At 41.9% G+C, this 23,556-nt stretch overlaps 3 protein-coding genes across 4 annotated transcripts; 1 reads left to right on the forward strand and 2 right to left on the reverse strand.

Moving 5' to 3' along the window:
• Nucleotides 1–29: 29 nt before the first annotated feature.
• On the reverse strand, nucleotides 30–2,644 carry UTP3 (UTP3 small subunit processome component). Its single transcript, XM_052683219.1, has one exon. It carries the CDS (start codon nucleotides 2,264–2,266, stop codon nucleotides 101–103), a length of 2,166 nt encoding a protein of 721 aa, XP_052539179.1. The 5' UTR covers nucleotides 2,267–2,644; the 3' UTR covers nucleotides 30–100.
• A 3,413-nt stretch (nucleotides 2,645–6,057) lies between these two features.
• JCHAIN (joining chain of multimeric IgA and IgM) lies at nucleotides 6,058–11,861 on the forward strand. Its single transcript, XM_052683260.1, has 4 exons — nucleotides 6,058–6,256; nucleotides 8,869–9,004; nucleotides 9,893–9,973; nucleotides 10,459–11,861. Exons 1-4 carry the CDS (start codon nucleotides 6,196–6,198, stop codon nucleotides 10,658–10,660), a joined length of 480 nt encoding a protein of 159 aa, XP_052539220.1. The 5' UTR covers nucleotides 6,058–6,195; the 3' UTR covers nucleotides 10,661–11,861.
• LOC128080718 (uncharacterized) lies at nucleotides 11,150–22,899 on the reverse strand. Of its 2 annotated transcripts, none has more exons than XM_052683254.1 (7): nucleotides 22,712–22,899; nucleotides 20,140–20,383; nucleotides 18,358–18,506; nucleotides 17,297–17,447; nucleotides 16,112–16,315; nucleotides 13,888–13,965; nucleotides 11,150–13,395 (listed from the first exon to the last, which is right to left on the reverse strand). In XM_052683254.1, the coding sequence occupies exons 1-7, from the start codon at nucleotides 22,720–22,722 to the stop codon at nucleotides 13,321–13,323; spliced, it is 912 nt and encodes a 303-aa protein (XP_052539214.1). In that variant the 5' UTR covers nucleotides 22,723–22,899; the 3' UTR covers nucleotides 11,150–13,320. The 2 variants fall into 2 exon arrangements, with proteins under 2 accessions (XP_052539214.1, XP_052539213.1); XM_052683253.1 differs by having other exon boundaries at nucleotides 17,297–17,450.
• Nucleotides 22,900–23,556: the final 657 nt, after the last annotated feature.

Raw genomic sequence — 23,556 nt, forward strand, 5'->3', positions numbered from 1 at the left:
AAAAAACAAAACAAAAAAAACCAACAGAGTATCTTTTACAAAAATTTTATTGCATTCAGAACTCTTACTTGCAGCTCTCTTAAACAGAGAGAAATAAGTTTCACTGAAGCTTTCTGCTCTTCTTAACTCCAGCACGAATGCCAGAGAGCTCCCCACCGTATCTGTGTATCTCCCTCCGAACTTCTCGGACCTGACCCTTCCGGCGAATCTTGGCTCGCCTGAACTTCTCCCTATGCTTGACCCTGGGGTTGCGATCAATCTTCTTCCTCCTGGGGGTGAGGCCTTTGTTCTTGATCATCTGGTAAGTCACACCTCTCTTCTGGTTTGGATCCTCTTCTGTCACTGGTTCTTCAAGTGTTTCCTGTTCTTCAGTTCTCTTCCTCTTGAGTTTCAATTTCTCTTCCATCATCTTATAGTATTTTAGCGCAGCCTCTTCATCCAGATCAGATTCATCTGCCAGTTCCTCAGCAACAAGCCGGCCATTAGCAAGACCAGTTTCACGTTTTTGTTTGGTTTTCTTAGCAGCTGGTTGAAGAAGCACTGGAAACTTCTTCCGCTCTCGGAGTTTTTCCTCCTTCTTATCGTAATAGTTTTTCAGAAGCAGGCGAACTTGTGAGGATAACTTTTGATCTATCACAGCTAGGTCATTGATGATATTTCTGTAAGCAACCAATCGTTCAATGATGGGATGACTATGAACTGGCATTCTTTTTGACTTTAAAACCAAGTAGAAACTGATGTTGGCACAGTAATTCAAGTAGAGCTGATACTTGGTCTGCAAATAGCGACTGCCTTTCCCCTGTGGGATAGTGCCATTTTTTACCATTTGCAACAGCGGGTGCAGCTCATCCTTGAGTTCCATCAGTTTGACTTCAAAGTCTTCAATCAGCTGCAGGAGTTCAGGAGACTCCTGCTTCAACAGCTTCAGCTGCTCTTTCTTGGAAAGGGCCTGCAAATCCTTGACAATTTTCTGCCCCTTGCTATCATGGGTTTTCTGTTGCTCCGTCAGGTAGCCCTGGATCACATCCAGCCCATAATCATCTTCTCCCAAGTCCTCCACCAGCCGCTTTTGGATCACTTTAGCCTCCTGCTCCTCTTCCTCCTCCTCAGCATCAACATCTTGCTGGCTACGTTTGCCCTTAGCCTGGGCATCGCTCCCATAGTCTGTGTCGTAGTAGAGCTGTTTGCGTCGCCCCCAGGACAGCTCATGGGGGAGATCAGTGTCCTTACTGCGCTCTTCCAAATCACTCTCCATGGACAGGTCCTCATCCTCATCTTCATTCTCCTCCTCATCTTCATTCTCCTCCTCCTCCTCCTCCTCCTCATCTCCCTCATCCTCCTCCGCACTGCGGTCGAGATAAAACTCAACTCCCCTTGCTTCCTCTACTTCCTCACCAGGTTCACCTTCCTCCTCGTCCTCCTCCTCCTCATCTTCATCCTCCTCCGGCAGCTGCAGCCCCAGTACTTCCTCCTCCTCCTCTTCCTCGCTGTCCTCGGCCTCCTCCCCGCTCTCCAGAGCCGCCATCACCTCCCGAAACTGCGCCTCGTGAAAATCCTCCACCTCGTCTCCCAGGCCCTCGGGGCCCACCTCTCCGCCGGGCACTTCCTCCTCGTCGTCCTCTCCGGCATCGCGGCGGTCGGCGATGCCCGGCGGCGGTCTCAGGACAGTGCCGCGCCGCGTCCTCATGGCTACGCCGGAAATCGGAAACGGCTCCAGACCCCGCTTCCGGCGCCGCTGTCGCGCTCCTTCCGCTCGGCCCGCTTCCTGTGCCGTCGTCGCGCTCCTTCCCACCACTCCGGGCGCGGTCCCGCTGGTTCCGGCCCCCTCGAGTTCCGTGCCGTAAGGCAGGCCGGTGGCAGGGCGGGGAGCGCGGCCGTGCTCGGCGCTGCCCGTTTGGAGGCACCGTGAGGGCCTGGCTCTCGGATAAGGTGTTCTGCGGTTGGAAGAACTGAGTGCAGCCGCGAGTCCAAGCATGGTTCTTTCCAACCGAGCATCTTCGGGTATGAGCTCACAGCGGGCGTGGAGCAGCCCTAAACGCCAGCCATCACATACCAGGGTAGCACACGGGGGGTAACGCAGAGCCGTGAGGAGCTGGGGGACTTCGTAGCACCACACTGAGATTGTCTCAACCCTGGCAGGCACCGGCAATGAGTGAACCTGTGTGGAAAGAGCAGAGTGCCTTTTTTTCCTCTCCAGAGGATTCCCTTCATCTAAAAGCACAGCCACATCCCAATGCACTGACTCTGTATGTTCGTGTTGTGACATCAACAAAAAAAGCAAAATAGCACACCTGACATCTGTGCACTTGCTCACTGAAACTTCTGGTTACTCGGTTCTCTGTAGCCAGGTCAAAGTTTCAGAAAGAAGTGAAAAAACCTTCCTGGACCCATCTGGGGGACGTGTATTGACTCTCCGTTTCCTTCTCTTCACTGCTGCCCTCCTGGAGCAGGGGCATCTTCTGGCAGGAGCCATTGCTGGGGATCGGGGTCCACTGCTTGAGGCTGTTGCTTCCCCTGTGCTCCTTGGATCAACCCTTTTAACCCTTTTATAGACAGACACGTCCAGTCCTCATCAGGAAGGTCTTTAAGGCTGCCTATATTCTCTGATGTTTACATTCACATCCCGTATGGCTGCTTGTTTATGTTCTCAGGTACACAGCACCTAGCCTAACTTCCCATCTTGACACTGGGAAATCACTTGAATGCTGAGCCACATGCAAGTGGACTGAAAAAAATGCAGACAGCCATGCTGTAAGAGCAGAGGGAGGCACAGTAAAGAGTTTAGTATGGTCTGAGAAACCCCTGAGTCTGATAAATTTGGCAGCTACACAATCCTAGGAAGAGAAGTGCTGTGCAAAACAAGCACAGGTGCTTTTCTCTAGCCACAGAACAGGTGCTGGATTATTTATACATACCCACATCCACATTCTCGTGGAAAAAGTCATGTCAGGCAAGCATTAAAGTTAACTGAAACTAGAAGGGGGTGCACTTCACTCACTTTTCAGTGCTTCCTTTGGATTCTGGCAGATCTGACTGCAGAGCAGTCTCAGTCTCTTCTTCCAGCTTTAACATAGTCTCATGTGAGTCAACATATTCCATATTTTCTTACAAACCAAAGATATGGTTTGCCTCAGATAAATACACATTTTTCAAATCTGTCAGAGCCACTTGTCAGGTACCACCTCCTCTGGTTAACAGGGCTGTGTAAGAGACAATAAGAATAACTTGATTCTGGTCAGTGAAACATAACATTAAACTTGTTAGGCAAACCTAGGTAGAATTTTTCACTTTGTGTTAGCTGGCCTCTAAAATACAGCCATCTCTGCCCATCAGGCTTTTGTAATCTCCCTGCTTCATTCCACAACTTTGGTGAATTCCACCCAACTCCTGCATGGTAAAAGTTCTAGGTAACTTTTGCAAATGCAACTTCCAGAAATCCAGGCCTTCACTGGGTCCCAGACCCTGAATGTTTCCATGCAATTGCAATGTAACACCCCCAGTTTGTTACTCAGCACTTCCAAATTTCCAAGCTTTGACAGCAGACCAGCTTCCATTTAGATTCTCACTGACTTACATGGATTTGACACATGGTCTCTCAATTCAAGGTGTTTTTTGTTTGTGGGTTTTTGTTGTTGCTGTTTTTTAATGAGCACAAATGAAATATCACCTAGAGACTTTTAAATCTCCTCTAGGACTTGCTGAAACCATTATCCGCTTCTGGTGAAACTGGAGACAACCTCTAAAGTCGCAAGGACACACAGTCACACACCCTGGTACCCACCTAGCTTCTAAACTGGGAAATCCTAGTTTAGCACATCCTGGGCCAGCTGGGGGTACAGGGAGCCTGACACTATGAGGCTGGTTCTTAGCTGAAATTCTATTATTTCTTCAGTAGTCTCTGCCCTGCAACAAGCCTGGGAGTCTAGCTCCCCACTCAGTCCAGGATTCAAGCCCAGATTGCTGGCCTTTCCCCAGCTACCACATTTCTTTAATGTCTGCTTGCCCAGATCATTTTTGGGTTATTTAATGTGTTGCACAGTAAAACGGAGATAATCCATAAAAGTAACAGTCCATGAAATAAGTACTGTTCTAAGGAATTTACAATCTAGACACAAATCTTCAGAGAAATGCAGGTGGCTGAGTGTGACTAAAAACAGTTCTCAAACCACCAAATAAAGACCAATGAGACTGTGCATGTAGACGTGCAGATTTAGCAACTGAAATTCAGATACACTCAACACCCACAGTCAGAGAAAAACACTGAAATAATCAGAATTATGCAGGATATCTGCACAGTCTCTCCATTCAAGTGTTAAAATACTTGTGGATGCATCTGCTTGAATTTTATCTGCCATATTTTTATCAATGCAAATAGGCCAGAAAAGGCATCTTTTGAATGTGCTTTTTCTACTGGCACCATTTTCCTTTCTTGTTCAAAAAATCTCTCCTTTGATTAAAAAAGAAAAAGAAAAAAAAAGAAAAAGAAAAAAAAAAGAAAAAGGAAAAAAAAAAAAAAGAAAAAGGAAAAAAAAAAAGAAAAAAAAAGAAAAAAAAAGAAAAAGAAAAAAAAGAAAAAGAAAAAGAAAAAAAGGAAAAAGAAAAAAAGAAAAAGAAAAAAAAGAAAAAGAAAAAGAAAAAAAAGAAAAGGAAAAAAAGAAAAAGAAAAAAAAAGAAAAAGAAAAAAAAAGAAAGAAAAAAAAAAGTGACCAAAACAGTGCTTTAGATAGACATTGCCCTCCCTACCTCTCCTCACTATGGTTAGCCAGGTTTATTTGTAACTTTCTGCACAAGATGGACGTCTTCCTGCTTCATAAAGAAACTCCACAGTGCTCCATTTGAGTTACTTTCTGGGGTGCAGGAGATGAAAGAAAAACAAAGTTTTCTTGCCATACAGATGGAGCCTGGCTAAAAGAGGAGATATGTACCAATTACAGCATAGACAGTGCCCTCCTTGCACACAGACACCCACTCCCTCCCCAGGGAAGCCTTGAGTTTCAGTGCTGCTGATGTAACACAAAAGCTCTTTGCATCATGCAGCCACCTTACTAGATGCTTGTGCCAGAAGAAAAAGTTCAGAATGCAGCTGCCAGGCTTTATGAACAGGTCTGTGCTTAGGAAGCTGGCTAGTAAGGTCTGAAGCAATGTTACCAATGATATGAGCTTCTTCAGAGCCTTGGGGAGCCAAGACTGGCATAAGCAGTGTGAAAAGCCTGCATATCATCATAGCTGCTCCCTAAGAAGCTGGAAGAGCACAGGATTTGCTGTGTGCTGCTATTAATCATGAATAAACTAGCCTTGCAGCTCTAGCAGAAATTTGCAAAACACCAATGCTATAAAACCCAGCAAAGAATGGCCCTGTTAGCTTCACATCTTGCTCTGTCACCCTTCTGCCTTAAATAAAATTACAAGCAAGGAGTTTTTATTCCATTGTAAGTGTCTGAAATCCCTTGTAAAAGGGAGTTGAAAATGGCCCCTTTCACTGGGGGTCAGTTGCCTGGGACCTTATGCAGAGCCTTCTGTGTATCACACATTCCATAGAGCCCCTTCTCCATTCACTAAGAAAGAGAGTCCTAGAAGCAGTAGGCAGAGCTTGGAAGAAGAGCCCAGCTTGCCCCTGCCGTGCTATTGCTTCTTTTACCCCTCCCACCTCTCATCTTGTCTGATTTGACTGAAAGCCTTGGGTGCAGGTCAGGCTCTTAAAATAAGTTGCACAGCATCTGGTGGAAAAAGGATTCTGATCCTGAAGCCTAGCATGTCAAACTATCCCTGCAATGACCGAAGCCTGATTTCTCAAAACCAGAGAGCAAGAACTCCCATTCCTTGGCTATCTGGACATTTCTTTAACTCACAATCAATCTCAGGTAGGAGAGCACCTGTAAATTGTGGTAGTAAATTGGCCCCTAAAGACCAGGGTGTTTTTTCACTCCTTGGTTCTCAAAAATGCTGCATGTTGGTGATTAACAGAATAAAAGTGCACAGTGGTAGTGCCAGCCCCTACCCCCATTCACCTTTGAAAGACAGAGGTCTCTCTGTATGAAACATGGCTGGTTTCAGTCCCCTAGCCACATTTTCCAGTGTCAAAGCTAGCCAGCTGGGCTGTTTATTTTAGGAAACAAATAGCTGTATCATTTGCACACACCCTTATAGGCAGACACATGCTCTCCACTCACATTCTTCAAAAGAAGCGAAGGCAAGATGAAGAGCTCTTTGCCGTGGGTGGTTTTGGCCATCTCCCTGGGGTTCGTCCTTGTGGCAGGTAGGTGAGAAACAAAATCCATGGAAAACTGAGTGGAAAGGATCAGGGAGGTGCACTGTATGTTTTTTTTATAATTTGGACAACTCTAATGCCTGTTCAAGAAGTTTTGCTTCAGTGATGCTTAGACATCTCTGTCTTCCTCCACCACAGAGCAGTATGATTCTAATTCCTGTCTTGAGCCTAAATTTGCAGCTAGTCAGCAGTCTTTTTATAATTAGCCATTCTTAATCATATTTCTGAGCAACAAATCACAGAAATACATGCTTGTTTCTATGCAATGCTAGGAAGCTTGCAAGACTTACGTGCAAGGTTTTACAGCTTCTAAAATCCGCTTGGTGCTCCCATCGGATGGCTGTGGCCAACTCATTTCTGATTGAAGTCATCTTCATTTATGCAGTTGATCAGTTTAAGGAGAACTACTCCAGCAGCATGCCTGTGTTCCCCCCAGCCTTTGGAAGAGGGCAACTTACAGCAATCCAGGCAGGTCCTTGAAAAGCCCTGCTTCCTATGACGTGTTATAACTGCATGGTAGTGAGATGTTAATAACACAGCTACAGCAGTAATGATTGTACTACTTAGGTCCTTTTTTTTTTTTTGTCCAACTGAGCCTCTTTGTGCTTTAACGAAGCAGCTTCTTCCACATGCAGCAGTTTGAACAGATTTTTAGAATTAATTTGCTTTTTCAAAATGCAGCTGCTAGACTTTGTGTATCATCCTCTGTGCATCACAGCATACTGCAGGACATTTCAAAAGATGAGAGTTTTTAATCAAAATCTCTGCATAAGTACTTATGAGGGAGGGAACATCAGACTGCAGGAAGCCATGCACTAGAAGATCCAACTTGCAAACATTTAGAAAAAGGAATTTTTGCATTTATCTGTCTTTTGGCCAAAGTGATTTTACTGGGCAATTCATGGAATCATTGCTGCTAAGCCTAAAGGAATCTTATTTGCAGCTTTATAATTTTACTTTAAAAATATGGAGCACCTTTAAATTTTATGCTCACTGAATCTAGTGTTAATACAGAAGAAAATAAATCCAGTGCAATGTTTTTAGACTACAGCCTAAAAAAAAAAATCGTTGTATAATTATAAAAATACATTTGTTAATAGCATTTTACGATTAAGATAAATTAAAGCATACTCCCAAAAGGTTTGGGACAATTCCTAAAGCCAATAGGATCTGACAAATGCTGGGTTTAGATTAAGATCTGAGAAGAACTGTACACCACGCTGTGTTGTGTCAGACACCTGAAGATCTATGTGAAGGACAAGGAACTAGAGACTTTCTATAAGAAGAAAGATCAAGATATAAAGAAGCAAAAAGACCCCCTCCTACTTTAGAGGGAAGTGTTCCAGTTGTGTTAGCAGAGAGGAAACATACAAAGCAATAGAGAATGGAAGATGTACAAAGCCAGATAACTACCATTAAATTGTGAATTATCATCTGTGCCACATATTATGGATTTCTCCCTTAGTGGTGGCACGGTGCAATCAGAGTTGAGCTTGGACTTATGTACTGCATGCCTTGCAATTGGTATTTGTAGAGATAACCAATTGTGTCCCGTGCAACACAGACAGAAAAAGCCAGCCCTTGCTATAAAAGGACTAAACAGACAGATGCATGTACTGGGACAAAGAAACCCCTGAGAGCAGTAGCAAATACAGAGGGATGTGAAAATGACCATCTGAGAAGGGCGCGACTGAGCGCATATATAAAAGCGAGGCCGTTTTTTCAATACGTGGAGATATCAGAGGCTGCTGGGAAAAAACAGATAGGAGAAAACAAGTTATTTCAAATCCATTTGCTTGCTTGTTAAGGAAGAAGGTATTGCATGCCAAGAGGAGCAGTCATAAAGCCTCTGGGTGACATATGGGAAGTTTGGCCATGTTGCTTTGACTGAGTTTCGTATTGAATAAATTGCTAAGAGTGCGGGAAACAAACATACCCAGGCTGGCTCTTCTCTGAGTCAGCTCCACAGCTGCCAAATGCAACTTCATTAGAAACTGAAGGTCAGAAAGGCAGGACTGGAGTTTTCTGTATAAACCAGGGAATTATAAGGGCTACTTGACTTCCAAGGTCACTTCATCAGGCTGCCTTCCTGCTGCATCCTCTAGTGCTTCTTGGCATTGGCTCCCAGAGGGATACGGAGGACAATACAGTGAAGAAAAACTGACATACGCTGTGATGGCACGGTCACAGATGTTTAGAGAGTCAGATCCCAACTAGTGTTTGCACAGCTAAAACAGACCTGGTACACGATACTGAAATTGGGTAAACTCCTAGCAGAGGCAATTGTGAAAATTGGACTTTGGCTTCCTGCAGCTGGAGGCGTGCATTTCATGACAGATCCCTTTTGCTTTGCCTCCATTATCAGAAAAGCAGTGGTCAGCTTTCCTATTTCCTCCCTGGCACTCCCATCCCTTCTACATATAGAAGCAGATTGTTAGCTGAACAGAGAACTAAACTTTTTTGTCAATAGGCTTTTTGTTGTGACTTTGACTTTACACTTTAAAAATCCTATCCTATCTGAGGTCCTCATCACTTTGCTTTCTGACAGAGCTGCAAAGTTTCCCTGTTTTGACCCGAGATTGCATATCCTGTGCTTGCAGGTTATGAATGGAATGATGATGGTGAGGAGCGCGTGCTGGTTAATAACAAGTGTAAGTGCGTAACGGTGACCTCAAAGTTCGTCCCCTCCAAAGACAATCCTGAGGAAGAAGTCCTAGAGAGAAACATACGTATCATGTAAGTGGCAGACAAGTCTTACATGGAGGTGGTGAGCAGGAGAGTATGTGTTGCAAGAGTTTTCTTCTGTTTGCATTTTTTCAGATGTCCCATTGTTTTTCCATGGGCTGCTTACTATGCCACTCTGCAGTAACTCCTTTTGCTCCCATCTGGGGCTTAATCATCTCACATGCAACTATGTGGTGTTTGTCCCTTCAGGTGCAAGAAGGATCTCGATCTTTTAAGGGGCCAAGTAGCAGCTTCACAAAATAAGCTGTGGATGTAGAATAACATTTATACAGTTCACCTAATCTGAAACAAAATTGGGCCAGTGACACTGCAATTTCCTTTTCAGATTTGATTTGTGTTAACAAGCCCGTAATTTTGTAGCCTGGAAAAACTAATTAATGACAAAACTACTACCAGGAAAGGTCAGCTCTATGAGGCAGATCTCAGGCCAGGAGTAAGACTTTGTCCTCTTCATTCACATAAACCTGACAGAGGTATCTTTCTTGGAAATGGAATGGACAATTCAGGCTCAGAGAACTCACAACAGGAGAAATAATAATTAAATACCTCTGTCAAAGTCTCACAGGACTCTGCCAGCTCAGACTTTAAGAAAATAGGCACTGACACCTTGAGAGCATCATTAGTGAAAGGAAGCACTTTCAGAAATTGCTGCATTACTCTTAGGGAGAGTATAACAGCCTCCAAAGTTGCCTGGAAACCAGGTTAAAAAAAAAACAACATTTTGCCTTCAGGGGTGCAGAAAGGCCAAGACTTCTTTCTGGAGAAGAGTCAGAAAGGAAATAACCCAAACAAGATGAGAGTTGAGAAGTCATCAAAGCAGAATAGTCCCCTGTATAACAAGTAGTTTTCACAGGAGCAATTCTCTTTCCTCCATTCCAGTGTCCCACTCAAGAGCCGACAGAACATCTCTGATCCCACATCCCCACTAAGAACCAATTTTGTCTACCGCATGACCGAACTGTAAGTATTTCTCTTTACTAATTTCCTAACACTTACCCTATCCTGTAGCACTGCACACAGTGGCTCACAAACATCTTGAAGGATAGCTGATAATCTGAAGGAGCATCACAGAGGAAAGTCTTCCTTTTAGAGCCTTGTTTGTGTATTCCATTGTAAGTCAAGAAATTGTTACATCTATGATTAATTAACAATAAAAGCATTGCATTTCCAGGTAAAGTCTCATGCTCACCCATTTCCTTCTTGAATATCTTAAATAACAAGAAATTACACAGTTCATCTTTAATCCTCCTTTTTATAGGCCAGTTTGGTGAACTGCAGTTTGATACACTGAAAACATCTGGCTGGGAGTTGCTCCAAAGAATGCATGGCTTGGAAAGGCCACAGTACTCAGCTAACTACAGCTGTCAAATTAGAAAGACTACAGTTTTGTCAGAGATGTCTTAATCACAGCTCTGAATAATACTTCTACTCCTTATCTCTTCCAGCTGCAAAAAATGTGATCCCATAGAAATTGAGCTGGGAGGAGAGACGTACCAGGCCCAGCAGAGCACCTCCTGCAACGAGCCAGAAACCTGCTACACCTACGACAGGGACAAGTGCTACACCACAACCATCCCGTTTGTCTACCAAGGGGAAACAAAGCAAATTCAAGCAGCGCTGACGCCAACATCCTGCTATGCCGATTAGCTCAATCCATTGCTATCCTAACACCTCGTTTCACTCTGTTTTCCTACCACCAGACCATGTTTAGCACTGTAGTACCTGGATGGCAGCATACAAAATATCAGCTCTCAGAATAATGCAAGCTTGCTTCATGTCATTTTTCAATATCAAGATTATATCATCCCTAACTTGTTGGCTGTCAGATTCTCTTCTCTTCTCCCTGTCCTGATACGAGCAGATATTGCGATACCATTATGTCTTAGACTTTATCATCAGATAGATAAACCAGACCCCTCAAGCAGCTATAAATCACTAAATCCTCCGAAATCAAGGAAAAAAGCTAGTTAACAAAGAATCTTTTTTGACCATCTTCCCTCAGTCTGAGTAAGACTGCCATGGACATCAGCAGAAATGTCCAAAATGCCCATCTATTTTGGTTGCTTCCTGAACAATGTAATGCAAGCCTCTGTGCAACCATTACACAAGACACTTCCATTAATTTAGAGTAGTTTGTCATTATTAAAATCTATTGTACAGTCACCTTTGAGAGAAAAATAAGGCATGAGACTGAATTCAGATTTCAACCTTTTTTTTTTCCCTTTTGTAATTGAACATTCTATATCCTTCCAGTGCTATGGCTATTGTAAGCTTACAGTCTTCACTTAGATACAGAAAGTAGGTGCCAAGATCCCAGCTCTTTTAGCAATACTAAACCATACATACATTTTTTCTCATTTCCGACACTTACTCATTGTCAGTGACGTGTTCTCAGTTCAATTGAGGTTGAACACAATCAAGCTGGCTTGAATTTGTTGTTTTTTGTTTTGCATTTAGAGCTGCAAAAAAAAAAATTCTATGAAGCTGCCTCACTTGCAAGAGCAGGGGCCCTAGTTAGAGATTCCTTCCCTTTTCTACAACTGTCTTATTTTCTGTTCATATAAGAAACCTCCACCAAATAAAGGAGCTGATTCTGTATTGTCCATTGCATTTAAATGTATTACATCTGATATTGCCCATAGACATAATATATGAGTGCGTAAGGTGTCTGTTGTTGTATTTGGGATTACTAACACGTTCCTCAATGTTGGCAGAAGTTGATTGCAAAGTCTTAGGCTGTTCTGAAAAGCCCTTCTGTGGCTGCACACATCACTGCAATAACAAAACAAAAAAAAATCATAGTTCTAGCTTTGTTAATTCAACATTAAATAAACTTCTTTCTGCAGCAGTCTGTTACATTCCAGTGGTGTTCATAAGAAAAAGCCAAGTCTATAATTATATTATTGCCTACTTCACAAGAAGCTGTCCCCCAGCAACTGCTTTACTTTCAGATGAAGGCTCCTGAAATACTGAGAATGAAATATTACAATGCACTTGATGAACCTTTGACAGATAGAGGTTGAACTGATTTATTATTTTAGCATCAGCTCTGCATAAAAGTGCAGCTTCAAGGCACCCTGATTCTGTGCAGGACTGGGATTTAGAAATCCAAATACCACCCCAAATCCTGCAGGTGAGAATTTCCCTGCGCTGTGGAAAAATCTACCTTTCGGGTATACTGGGGGCTCCTCAACTCAATTTGTATGGAAGATAGCTTTCCTAAAGATAATCTTATAGAGGCCTAGTTCTGGAAGGCAAAAGAGGAAATTGGACTGAGGTATAAATTAACAATACACCATAGCTAAGTAAAATGAACTTGGAAAAATATCAGCATTCCCCCTCCTTCCTGCAAAAGACAGCCAATTTAAAGAAATAAGAAACAAATTGAGGCAAAAAGAATTCTGCAGTGTACTGACATGGCTATCTAGAAGAATATATTGATTAGGTACTCAGCTTGTTGAAATTTGTCTCACAAAAATGTTGATCTTGAAAGTTCTGAAGCAGATGTTTCCCAACTGAGTGGGATAGATGGTCACTGGAGCAGGTTGGTTTGGGAGACAAAATTCAGCTCTGGGTCTTGCTGCAGACTGCCTGCGACTGTGTTGGATACAACTTGGGCTCAGATACAGCAATGATCACATTTGAGTAAGTGAATGGGGACTCCTATTTAACTGCTACAATAGTTGGCAGATGAACAGGCATCAGCTGAAGCCTCAGTTGCTAGAGCTCTGAGCCCCTAAGCTTCATCTGATCTATAAAGTGCCACACACAACGGAAAGCCTGTAGTATGGAACCTCTCTCATTGGTATCCATCCAGCAAGTGACTCAGCTTGTACATCCAATGCTGAAAAATCATCTAAAATATGAAACCCCTCATATAAAATATGAGATGCCAACACCTTCTCCTTTGCAGAACTTAATTCATCTCTAAAACAGGTCTAAATCTGCAATTCATTTTCACAGTGATGCTGGTAATATAGATTGAAGCAGTAAGTACAATGTGGATGCTTAAAAAGTGGTAAGCTGACTGTAGTCCAGGACTTTTAAGTCAGTATGTTACAGCACATGAGTGCCTTTCAGCCAACCTAAGAACAGCTAAGACATCTAAATGGCTTATGCCAACTATTTGATCTTCAAACTACTTCTCTACTTCAGGAAAAAAAACCCTCAAAACTATCTTATTATTACTCTAATGTAAGAATATTTAAGGAACAGCTCAGCTACTAGCTTCTATTCATTTAAAGAGAATTTAGAAATCTGTGTTAATAGTAGTGGAAGAAGCTTCTCTCATCTTATCTCTTTGGTCATCACTTCTCAAAAGTTTTGAACATCTTCTCTTGAGCGCCACTATAATTTCTCTCAGCCAGCATTTTTAGAAGGAACTGAAAGAAAAAGATTGAAAGTGCTATTAACAGACTCAAATAATAGATCTTAGAGAACAACTGAAGAAAGAGCCAAAAACAACACCAAAAGAGTCAACAAGCCGGTGCACACAATGTTCACAGTTGCAAATACTGCAAATATGACGTGAAACCAAACTCAGTGCACTCCTTTCGTTGGCCCTCAGAGAAAGAAACCTTTTTCCTGTTTACTTGCTGCCATCACAGTACTGTGTCCTGCTATAGTGGTCCCAGCACCACTTTCAAATTCCCCTGATGATCTGTGCCCCTGGATGCATTACGACGCTGCAGTGTCTCTGAGTACAACAGTCCCACCCCCTCCATAATCTCCAGCACACAGGAGAGAGGGGAACCAGAGGTCCCAGATCTAGGTAACTTTATAGCCAAGACCTTGGGATGACACAGCATTAGCCACAAGCACGATGAAATGGAGGCACAGACAACAAACACCCTCAGCAGATTCTCTTGACTCACCTGAGGCTTTCGGTAGCCCTTTCTTTCCAAGAACTCGTTAAAGGCCTGCGTACTGTAGAGCTGTGCAACTTCTATCCCCTAAATCAATTTCCAGAGTAGATGAAAAAACATTCAAAATTCATTTTTACGTACAGGTTCCACATTCCTAAATAAACTACATGGTGTGTATCTGTCCAGATGTTGTAACTAGTCTACCAACAACTGCAAATAGCATTCTAATTCAGATTTAATTTGTACTTTTGAAAGAAATAAGGTTGCTTAATGAGCTTGAAGTCTTTTGCAAATTATGATCTACAACCCTGTAAAGCTGATACCCCATGCTAGACAAAGTCACTTTCCCCCATCATTTTTTGCTAAGGAAAGAAGGGAGAGTCACTACTATGAAAGCAATCACACCTCCCATCAATAGTATGCAGTGTAATTCCAGGAGGAGGTGGACAAAATTAGCTGGACTTCTATTCTTGGCTTTAATTTTTAGGCAAAATTAACACAACCAAGACCTTTGTCTTGATGTTCTCCTGCACGCAGTTAATTCCCAGGCACCCACTTCGCAAAACTGTCTCCTCTGTTTTATAGGCAGCCCCTTGCACGGGCACAGTTTTCGTCGTGAGCAACTCAGCTTTACCTTTGGAAGGAGCGCCCCCTACAGCACGAACAGCGTCCTGCTTCCCTTTTGTGCACACAGCACAAGCATGGAGATAATTTGATATAGATGAAAATAAACCTAGATCTAAGATAAACCCATCAGTTGAAAAACAAGCCTGCCTGTTCTTTCAACTCCGCCAACACAAAAACACTGAAGTACAATGCTAGCAACCTTTATTTCTCATCACTCCTTAAAGTAATTTGGGTAGGCACAGTACCACAGCTGAATCCAGCTCCTTTCTAAAGGCAGTTATTTTAGTACTGCAAAACAAAGTTAAAAACACCCTAAATCATTCTAAAATACTAATTGCTGGCTTTCAGCATGTGAGTGCTTTTTGGCCACAAATAGTATTAAGTGCATTATAAGAACTAGACTTAACTAACTTCAACTAAGTCTTGACTTGTAACTGTGCGTCTTCTAGAGCTATTGCTCATGTGGGTGCCATGAAATCACAGCCTAGCTATATTGACTGAGCCTGTTTGAACCATGGCTATCTCTGCTTGGATGACATGGTCACTTCTATATTTGTTTGCAGCTGTCAGGCACAATACAGTACAGAAATGCTCCCATCATAACATAAGCTCTTCCATAGCTATGTCACAAAAGATAGATGTTAGTTTTACATTCATGCTACCTTTCCACTCAAATGGTGCTTCGCATTCCACTTTTTTCCCCTTTTCACTCCCACAGGGGCAAACAAGCTGCTATTGGGTGTCTCTAGTCTCAAGCCATCTGAACATCAATTGTTTATTTAAGAGGTTCATTGCATGGAAAACCTGGGAAGGAGGTCTGTGAGGCTTATACTTTGGGAATCAGAGGCTGAATAAATGCTTTTTTTGTTTCAAAACAGAATTCATGGACTAAGAGATTATAGAAATACTAGTGTTCAGATTATCCCAAAACTGGCCTAACTTTGACCACTTACCTAAAATTGCTTAGCAGATCTTTTCTATAAAATCCTCAAGCTCTTACCTCAGCTGCTTTTAGTCTTTTTCTAGGTATTCAGTTATTAAAAGAAAGGACAGCAAGAAATGCAGTTAACAGGAAAGATGGGGACTTTATAGTCATGGTCTAATGCTTCAGTGTCCTCCAGTTGTTTCCACCTTCACCACTTTCCCTGCACTCCTACATCAATGCCACAAGCATACTCTGGACCAAGAAATTTAAGAGACTCCAAACACCTAACAAACTGCATTTGAGGTATGTCAGACATAATGTACCAGACTTCATCCTAAAGCCACACAACACTGATCCATATTTTCCATTTATTTCACTGGCTTTGGATACAAGTAAAACTGCTGGGAATTCTCTATAGTTTGACCAGCAAAAAGACTGTATAGCTATACCTTAAATAGTACTCTTAGGTCTCATTCTCCTATTTTATTGCTCTGCTGCATGTAAAAAGTAACCATGATTAAAGAGTTCTTTTTTATGCGCACTGTTTCCCTAAGATAAGTACACAGAAAAGCTCAAGTGCTTCAGAAAACCAGGCTCCTTCCTCAGCTCCAGCAGGTAACCTCAGCCAAACGTCATCCAGAACAGACAGACTTCAGTAAATATTAATGTGGGCTCTTTTACCTTAACCTGGCATGGCAGGCACCCTAGTTGATGAGAACTCCTGACAGCAATCTTGGGAGGTGAAGCCTCTTGGCTTTTTGACTGCTCTGGTTGTACACAGAGTTTCACTGCACAGAAAGGTGTAGGGAGGGTGACCTCCCTTCCAAGGCTGATGCTGAACAAACTTTTGAGTGCATCTTCATCAATATTCCAGTTCCCTCCTCCCTAGAAGAGCAACATAATGAAAAATCTCAGAGCAGGAAAAAAAAAGCAACATAATCTTACTACTTTTTTGTTCCACATATTTCCTTCCTAAAACCTCAACTTCCAGTACAACTAAACCCTGGTCAGGTGCTTGCATTTGCACCACAGCGATGATCATAGAACACCCCAAATTGTAAGGGACCCATAAGGCTCACAGAGTCCAACCCCTGGCTCCACAAAGGGCATCCAAAAGCGAGACCATATGACTGAGAGTGCGATCCAGATGCTTCTTGAGCTCCAGCAGCTTGTAGCCATGACCACAGCCCTGAGGAGCCTGTTCCAGTGCCTGACTACCCTGTGGTGAAGAATCCTTTCCTGATATCCAACCAGAACTCCCCTTAGGCAGCTTCATGCTGTTTCCTTGGGTCCCATCACTGTTGGCAGAGACCAGCGCCTGCCCCTGTGAGGAAGCTGTAGGCCCCTCTGTCTCCCCTTCTCTGGGAAGAACAAACCAGGAGACCTCACCCACTCCTCATATATCTTCCCTAGATCTTTCACCATCTTTGTAGCCCTGCTTTGAACACTCTGTAATAGTTTTATGTTCTTTTTGTACTACGCCACCCAAAACTGCACACAGTGCTCAGTGAGGCCACACTAGTGCAGTGCTGGAGCTAATAAATGAAGTACACATTTCAGATAAATGAGAACTGCTCCCAGGTGAGGTAGTAAAATAGCAACTCGAACATAGGTGGATTCCCTAGAAAACCTTTCTGAAGCAAGTTTACTCTGCAGTAATGTTGTACTGTGATATTTACTTTCTTCACAGTTCAGTGGGCTGAGCCCTCTCAGTCGCAACACAGAGCTATGTTTCTGACTTTGACTACTGGATTCATGTACCCAAAGCCATGCTTTCACTTCTCAGACCTATAGACATTTGTCCTAAACAAAGTAATTAGGTTTTCAAAATGAAAGAACAGACAACGGCAGTTTTATTTTACTTACCAAAGACATAACCCAATCACAGAAATGCTTGGTTATTTGCTTTACATATTTGTCAAGTGGAGCTGGGTCACCCTGTGTGGCCTCTTTTTCTCTTGCTGCTACCTTCTTCTTGGAAAGAGAAGCACCTGTTTTTTTGCCTTGAGACTCCTGGCTGCTGCAGGTTTTAAAGTAATAAAAGATGAAACGTCCCTTAATTAGCTACAACAGTAGTGACTATATAGTAGCTACTAGACAATAACCATATAACTATATGTCTTTGTATTAAAGATGGTGCAGTTTAGCACCAGACGTGGCATGGTTTTTGCCAGGAATAGTCTGAGCTATTTGAATTACTTGTAAATAACATCTTCATAAATATTAGGGTCACACCTGGTAGATCTAGCAAGACAATCAAGGCTTGGATGAGAAACTAGGGCAATAGCCTGCCATTTTTGAAATAGAAAATTCTTAGAAGTAAAGGCTTAGATGTACATGTTTCTCATCACTATGCCTTTTGTTTTTTAGAAAATCTGGGAAGGAGATATGTGAGGTTTATTCTTTGAGAGTCAGAGGCTGAATAGTGTTTAATTGTTGAAAGGGCCTAGGGACAAAATGAGAGTGATTATATTTTGCCTAAGATGGTTCAGATTGTGAAATTAACCAGCAGCAGGAGGCTGACTCCTTATGGCTTTGTAACACCCAGAAGTAACCATGACTTCTTTCTGAACAGGTTGTGAGATATCAATTAATTTATCATTAGTATCACTAAGGCAGTTGAAGGGACATATCTTAATGAAAAACATCCCCATGACAGATTTTGGAAAGGGCTGGTTGAAGAGGTAAAATTTTAGAAAATGCTCATAGGAACACCAAGCCTTAGACAAAGATATAGACAGCAAGCAAATTAATTAAATCAGCACCAGCTGAGAGGGCTCGCTGTACCCAGTTTGGCTTTGCATCATTCAAATTCTGAGCAAACCTCCCCACAGAAACGAGTTTCTTTTTTCTCCACACATCTCACCTCAGATAAAGAACATTTGAGGAGCCTTTGTATTACTCTCTTCATCTTTTCCTGTACTCACCATGCCAGTATCTTGCAACTCATTACTTTCATTTGCTTGTCCTCCATTTGATCCTCCCCCTCTTGAAGAGTTTGGTTCTCCTGTTCACAGTGAGCCTTACTGTTAAATAAGATTTTGTGATTGAACATACCAGTGACCTCATTGAGGAGCTGTAAGCCAAGAAAAAGGCATCTGTTAAAAAATACCTTATGGAACAAATTCCTTTTAGAGACTGCATGAAGGACTGTGCAACATGCAAATCTCTTCAAGTACACTAACAGTTAAGGCTGTTCATAGTCCAGAACTTTCAAGCTATAGACTTCTTTCTTAAGTCTCTAAAGCATTAATTGCAACATAGGCTGCTTGCCAGTTCTTGGAATAATGCTCCATTTCCAGTCCCTGTAATCTTCTATGGCAATCTGATGTACTACAGATCAGCTTTTATTTCAGTTGATTTCAAGTTTTCCTCCTCTCAGTACAACTACTTATTTCATGACACCACTGCTCCAATAAGAACAGCTTGGGAGAGCTCTGCTGTTGCCTGATCTCGAGAACAGAGACCCAACTCCCTTTTCCGAACTCAATTAATCAACCTTCCATCATCTTACTGCATCCAAGCCTTAGGACAGCATATCCCTCTGAGGCAATTTAAGTATACACTGAGATGCTTCACACCCAAGGGACCCCTTATATATCATAGCATGAAGTCTGCCATTTCCAAAACAGACTCCTCACTCTCCCCCCTGTTCCTTCTGTGAAGGACTGGTGGTAAAAAAAAAAATAAATAAAAATAACCATAATAATAATTTAAAAAAAAAAAAACCTATTTTGTCTGTAGTTGATCACAGTCCTCTGTTTACAACATTCAAGTAACAAAATTCTGGAAATTCACTGTATAATCAATGAATATTAAGATGTTACAACTACAAAATAAACAAGAGAGTTTAGCAAAGCAGATTACAATAACAAAAAGAGAATTGATAGAAAGCTTACCTGTATCCTAGGCCCACTCACAAAACTCCAGCAGATCTCCAGAAGAGATCCTTCCCTACTGGCAGTCAGCTCTTAAATAGGTCTAGGAGGGGTGCAGCCTGGCTCCACCTCTTCCTGCAGCACAGGTGAATTGCCTTCACCTGTATTTCTCTAGCTGACTCATGGCTAGAGAGGTTCAGGCCGTGACTCAGCAGTTCCCATACATTCACAGATACAGAATAGAACTATCTGCTAACTTTTGTTTGTATGAAGCTAATTTGAAGCAAATTTGAAGAACCAGTCAGAGAAGAGGCTTCTGTAAACAGGATGAAAAAAAGTTTATGTAGTAAGATTATACCCTGCTATAGTGTCTCAACTTTTCAATTTTGCTTCTTGCCCAGTGATGCTGATTTGTTTCAGGGGCTGGTGATATCTTAACACATAACATTCTGTAATCCTACTGCGGTAGCACAGTCAACTTTCTTGGCCTCTTTGTAGTTATGTCCTGCAAATTACTTGCTGACAGGCTGGTCCTACTGTCTGAATCTAAGAAACCTTTCATATCAGTGGCTTTATTTTTATTTTGGAAAGAAGTAAAGGACAGTGATTTTTAGAGTTAATCAAAAATACCTGCATGCCAGATTAGCTTCTTATTTCAACTTTCTAAAGAATATGTTTAATCAGGATTATAAAAATCAATGCCTTTGGGGAGATACTTTTTTCCAAACACGAACAGAGCACTGTAGAGCACATCTGATTCAGACAGCGCCCTATGCACACAGTGTAATTCCTCCTGCTTTGCTGTTGAGGACTGAGGTGGGAAAGACAGACCTGTATTTTGCTGGACTTCTTGCTTTTGTTCCATGGAGCCATGTATGAAGATTTTACTGTGCTGCTTTTTAGGATAATTGAGACAGGTCGCTTTTCACCATACACAACCATATTTTCACATGAAGGAGGGAAGCCATCTCTGAAGTCATCTAGGCCTTTTCTCAGAAATATCCAGTGCCGGCCATTGAGTGAGTTTGGGAACTCCAGTCTGCTTTCTTGGAAATTATGTGACATTTTTGCCCTTCTGTAAGCAAATGCATTAAGCAGAACTTAAATACCGGATTCTAATGAAAAGGAACACAGTACATTTGAAGTAAAAATGGGTATTCAACTGAAAGCATGCTTATCCATGCTAGCTAGCATTTTGCTACTATTCAGCTTTAGAGAAAAGCTTATAAAACACTGACTTATTCTGCGCAAATGAACAACTGCCAAACATCAGAACTGTCCACGCACAGAAATTCCTGGCTCTTCAAAAATTTGTAGGTAAAGAAAGTTCTGTGAAGTTAACAAGTTGTTTTAACCCTCATTTTATGCATATATACTGCTTCAAGAACATCAATATACTGTAAAGCTTAGTTTTGACTTTTCCCACAATTGCAATGTAAATTGTATTATAGCATGTATGTAGTCAAAATCACAGCCAATATAAGGTTTAGACAAAACAATTAAATACAGACAGGATCCAAGCCAGCACTTTCTGACAGCAGACCCTTCCATCAAGCATTCATAGCTAAGTGTCCAGTCAAGATCGCCCTCATTCTTCTCAACAGCCTTATTTCAGCTGACAGTATCTTTTCCAGCTTTCATTCACTGCATGTGCAATCTTTCATTTGTGGCCTACTGAATGTTTTCAGCAAAATAGCCTCATCCATTTCAAAGAGGTAGAAATTGGTAGCTAAACCAATCTTTATTTTCAAGAGCTTGCAGATCCAGTGTTCAATTTGTATTTTCCAAGTAGTCTCCTGTAGTTGCAGGAGAGGGGCACAGGCAGGAAGGCAGCCATGGCAAGCCCTAACAGGCAGGCTGGAGTAGAAGACCCTGTTTGCTACAGTGGGCAGAAGCTGCACTAACTGCCAGGCAGCAGAAATCCACACTGCTGGATTCACAAGCACAGTAACAAGGTGATTTGAAGTTATAAACACTTTAATCCTTTTTGATCTGCAGGGATTAAATCACAGGCAATAAAGCACTGACTTACTATCCTCATCAGCAAACACTGTCTATTCTATGGTGATGTAAAGACTCTGCTTCAAAGCAAGTGGAAAGAAAAAAAGACAAGCATTGTTAAACTTCAGCATTCTGTACTTAACCAGGTACTGGCATCTGTGCATCACCCTAGTTTGTTCTTGGCTTCACTTTCTCTTTGGATGCTAGAAAAGGTTTTCCTAATTTCCTCCAAATCATTCAGCAGCTGAGAATTATGTCTATCTAAAACAAATGTTGAGATGCTGCTACAAAGCCAGGCTCAAGCTGATTAGGATTCCCCTAGCGATACAAAGTCAGGTGCAGACATTTTCAGCTACACAGAGTACACAGTTTTTCATAGATGTTCCAGGTCAAAGTGCTAAAAAGAGTCGACAAATCCTGCCAGAGATTGCCACGACAGCCACTTCTGTAAGAGCAGCTAGGCCAAAGACAGGCAATGCACTCCTACTTTTCCTTCTTCCTACCCCTTCACAGAGCTCTTAGTGATGCAGGCAGTGACTGTGAACAGCTCTTGAGGAGAGGCTTTTTTGCCTTTCCACCTGTAGATGTTTATATCAAAGAACTGCCCCAGACACTGTAGAGGCTGGATCTGTTGACATATAAAAACACAAATGGGAGCAAATATTCAGTCCAAATGACCACTGCATCCCTGACAATACTTTCATTTTTGCAGTATCTCCTGAATGGTACAGAGGTTCTGGATATATCGCACAACCTCTTCAGTCCCTTTGTGAAGTCTGTGACTCCTTGTCTATGGGATTTTTTTAAATACCTTCTCTTCTTATCTTTTATAAGACTTCACATTTGAAAGCCTTTTACTTGGAAGACCATCTCCTTCAGAGCTTGGAGCACCTGCTGAATTGGGACACAGAGACCACACTCTGTATTTTGTTGTACTCTGTATTTTGCTTGTTTGTAAAAGTATTTTGTTGCTTCAGCCCAGCCTACCCATGTTTTGATGTGCTGTCACTCTTTCTTGGCTTGTTTTCATGTCCACAAATCTTTTTCAATGCAGATTTCATGGTTTAAACCATAAATGGTCCTACCAGGTCAGACTGCTCATGAGGCTTGTGTAGTTAGTTTCATGCTGTAAACCTGTATTAGTTTACTTCAGCAGTAGTGTCAGTGTCAGCAACTGACACACTATTTAAATTACTACTTTCAGTGCCTTAGTAGTACTGTCCTTGCTTGCTAAAGCAAACAATACCAAACAGCATAAAAGATTTTCTTCAGAGATAATCAGCATTATTCACTTGTGTTAGCAATGCCTCTAGACAAAGCAATTCCTGAGTGTCTGTAAAAAACCGTGTTCTAAGAAACTACTGTCAAGTACTACAAGAACTGTAAAGAGAGAAGTACATACCTGATATTCATAGATCTATGAAGATACCTTAGGCATGTTCTTCTGCAGCAAATGGCAAACAGAAAGCTACTTCAGCATTACTCTGCAAGAAAATCTCCAGAAAATCTTAAAAACCTACAAGAAAATATGTAGAATTAATACTTCTATAGTATTACTTCAGACAAGGCATTTGTTTTAAGTCCCTGCTGGCATGGTACTCTAGGCTTGTTTCAAGAGGGTTGTTGTGGAAACCAGATCCACAACTCTGTCTGCCTACAACAAAGGCTTTTTCACAGTAAGATACACAGAGAGTTGTGTATCTCTGTGGACTTCGGAAGAAAAAAGTTGGAATTAAAGCAGAATCTTATTTTGCCACAATATATATGCTCATTTTTCAACACCAGCACTTATTCAAGAGCTTATCAATCAAAAGTCTTTACTGCTGATTAAACACGACACAATAGACTGTTCAATGTGCCTTTACTAAGCGTTCATTAACATTGCTCTGCAGGATAAACATGGGCTAAGTATGGTACTATCGCTGCTCCTGGTACATTTGAATAAAGACACAAACTGGCAGGTGAATTCTAAAGAAATTACTTAAAACAATTAAATTACATTGCAGTAACTCAGCAGCCTCTGGAACACATTCTGCTAATTCCTGACCACATTCTTATTGTGTTGCCTAAAGATGTGTGCATACTGCATACTCAAGCAGATTGCATAGGCATCCCAATACCTGTAGACACTGGGTTGATATTCTTGCTGACATCAAAATACCTTTGCCCACCACCATATCAGTGTTGCGGTCTTCCATGCTATCCTAAGCAATAAGAAAAAATGGCAAGAAAATTTAAAGAAAGTCA

This window comes from Tympanuchus pallidicinctus, unplaced genomic scaffold, assembly GCF_026119805.1.
Source record: "Tympanuchus pallidicinctus isolate F22 unplaced genomic scaffold, pur_lepc_1.0 scaffold2, whole genome shotgun sequence".
NCBI lineage: Eukaryota > Metazoa > Chordata > Aves > Galliformes > Phasianidae > Tympanuchus > Tympanuchus pallidicinctus.

What these genes read in the sequence shown, in the direction of transcription:
- UTP3 (XM_052683219.1), bottom strand. Translation starts at nt 2,266, where the DNA reads ATGTCACAACACGAACATACAGAGTCAGTGCATTGGGATGTGGCTGTG.
- JCHAIN (XM_052683260.1), top strand. Translation starts at nt 6,196, where the DNA reads ATGAAGAGCTCTTTGCCGTGGGTGGTTTTGGCCATCTCCCTGGGGTTC. An exon ending in GAGAGAAACATACGTATCAT is followed by an intron (nt 9,005 to 9,892) that starts GTAAGTGGCAGA and finishes CCTCCATTCCAG; the next exon opens with TGTCCCACTCAAGAGCCGAC. An exon ending in GTCTACCGCATGACCGAACT is followed by an intron (nt 9,974 to 10,458) that starts GTAAGTATTTCT and finishes TATCTCTTCCAG; the next exon opens with CTGCAAAAAATGTGATCCCA.
- LOC128080718 (XM_052683253.1), bottom strand. An exon ending in GTGATTGGGTTATGTCTTTG is followed by an intron (nt 16,316 to 17,296) that starts GTAAGTAAAATA and finishes TTGCTCTTCTAG; the next exon opens with GGAGGAGGGAACTGGAATAT. An exon ending in AGGGCTACCGAAAGCCTCAG is followed by an intron (nt 13,396 to 13,887) that starts GTGAGTCAAGAG and finishes TTTTTCTTTCAG; the next exon opens with TTCCTTCTAAAAATGCTGGC.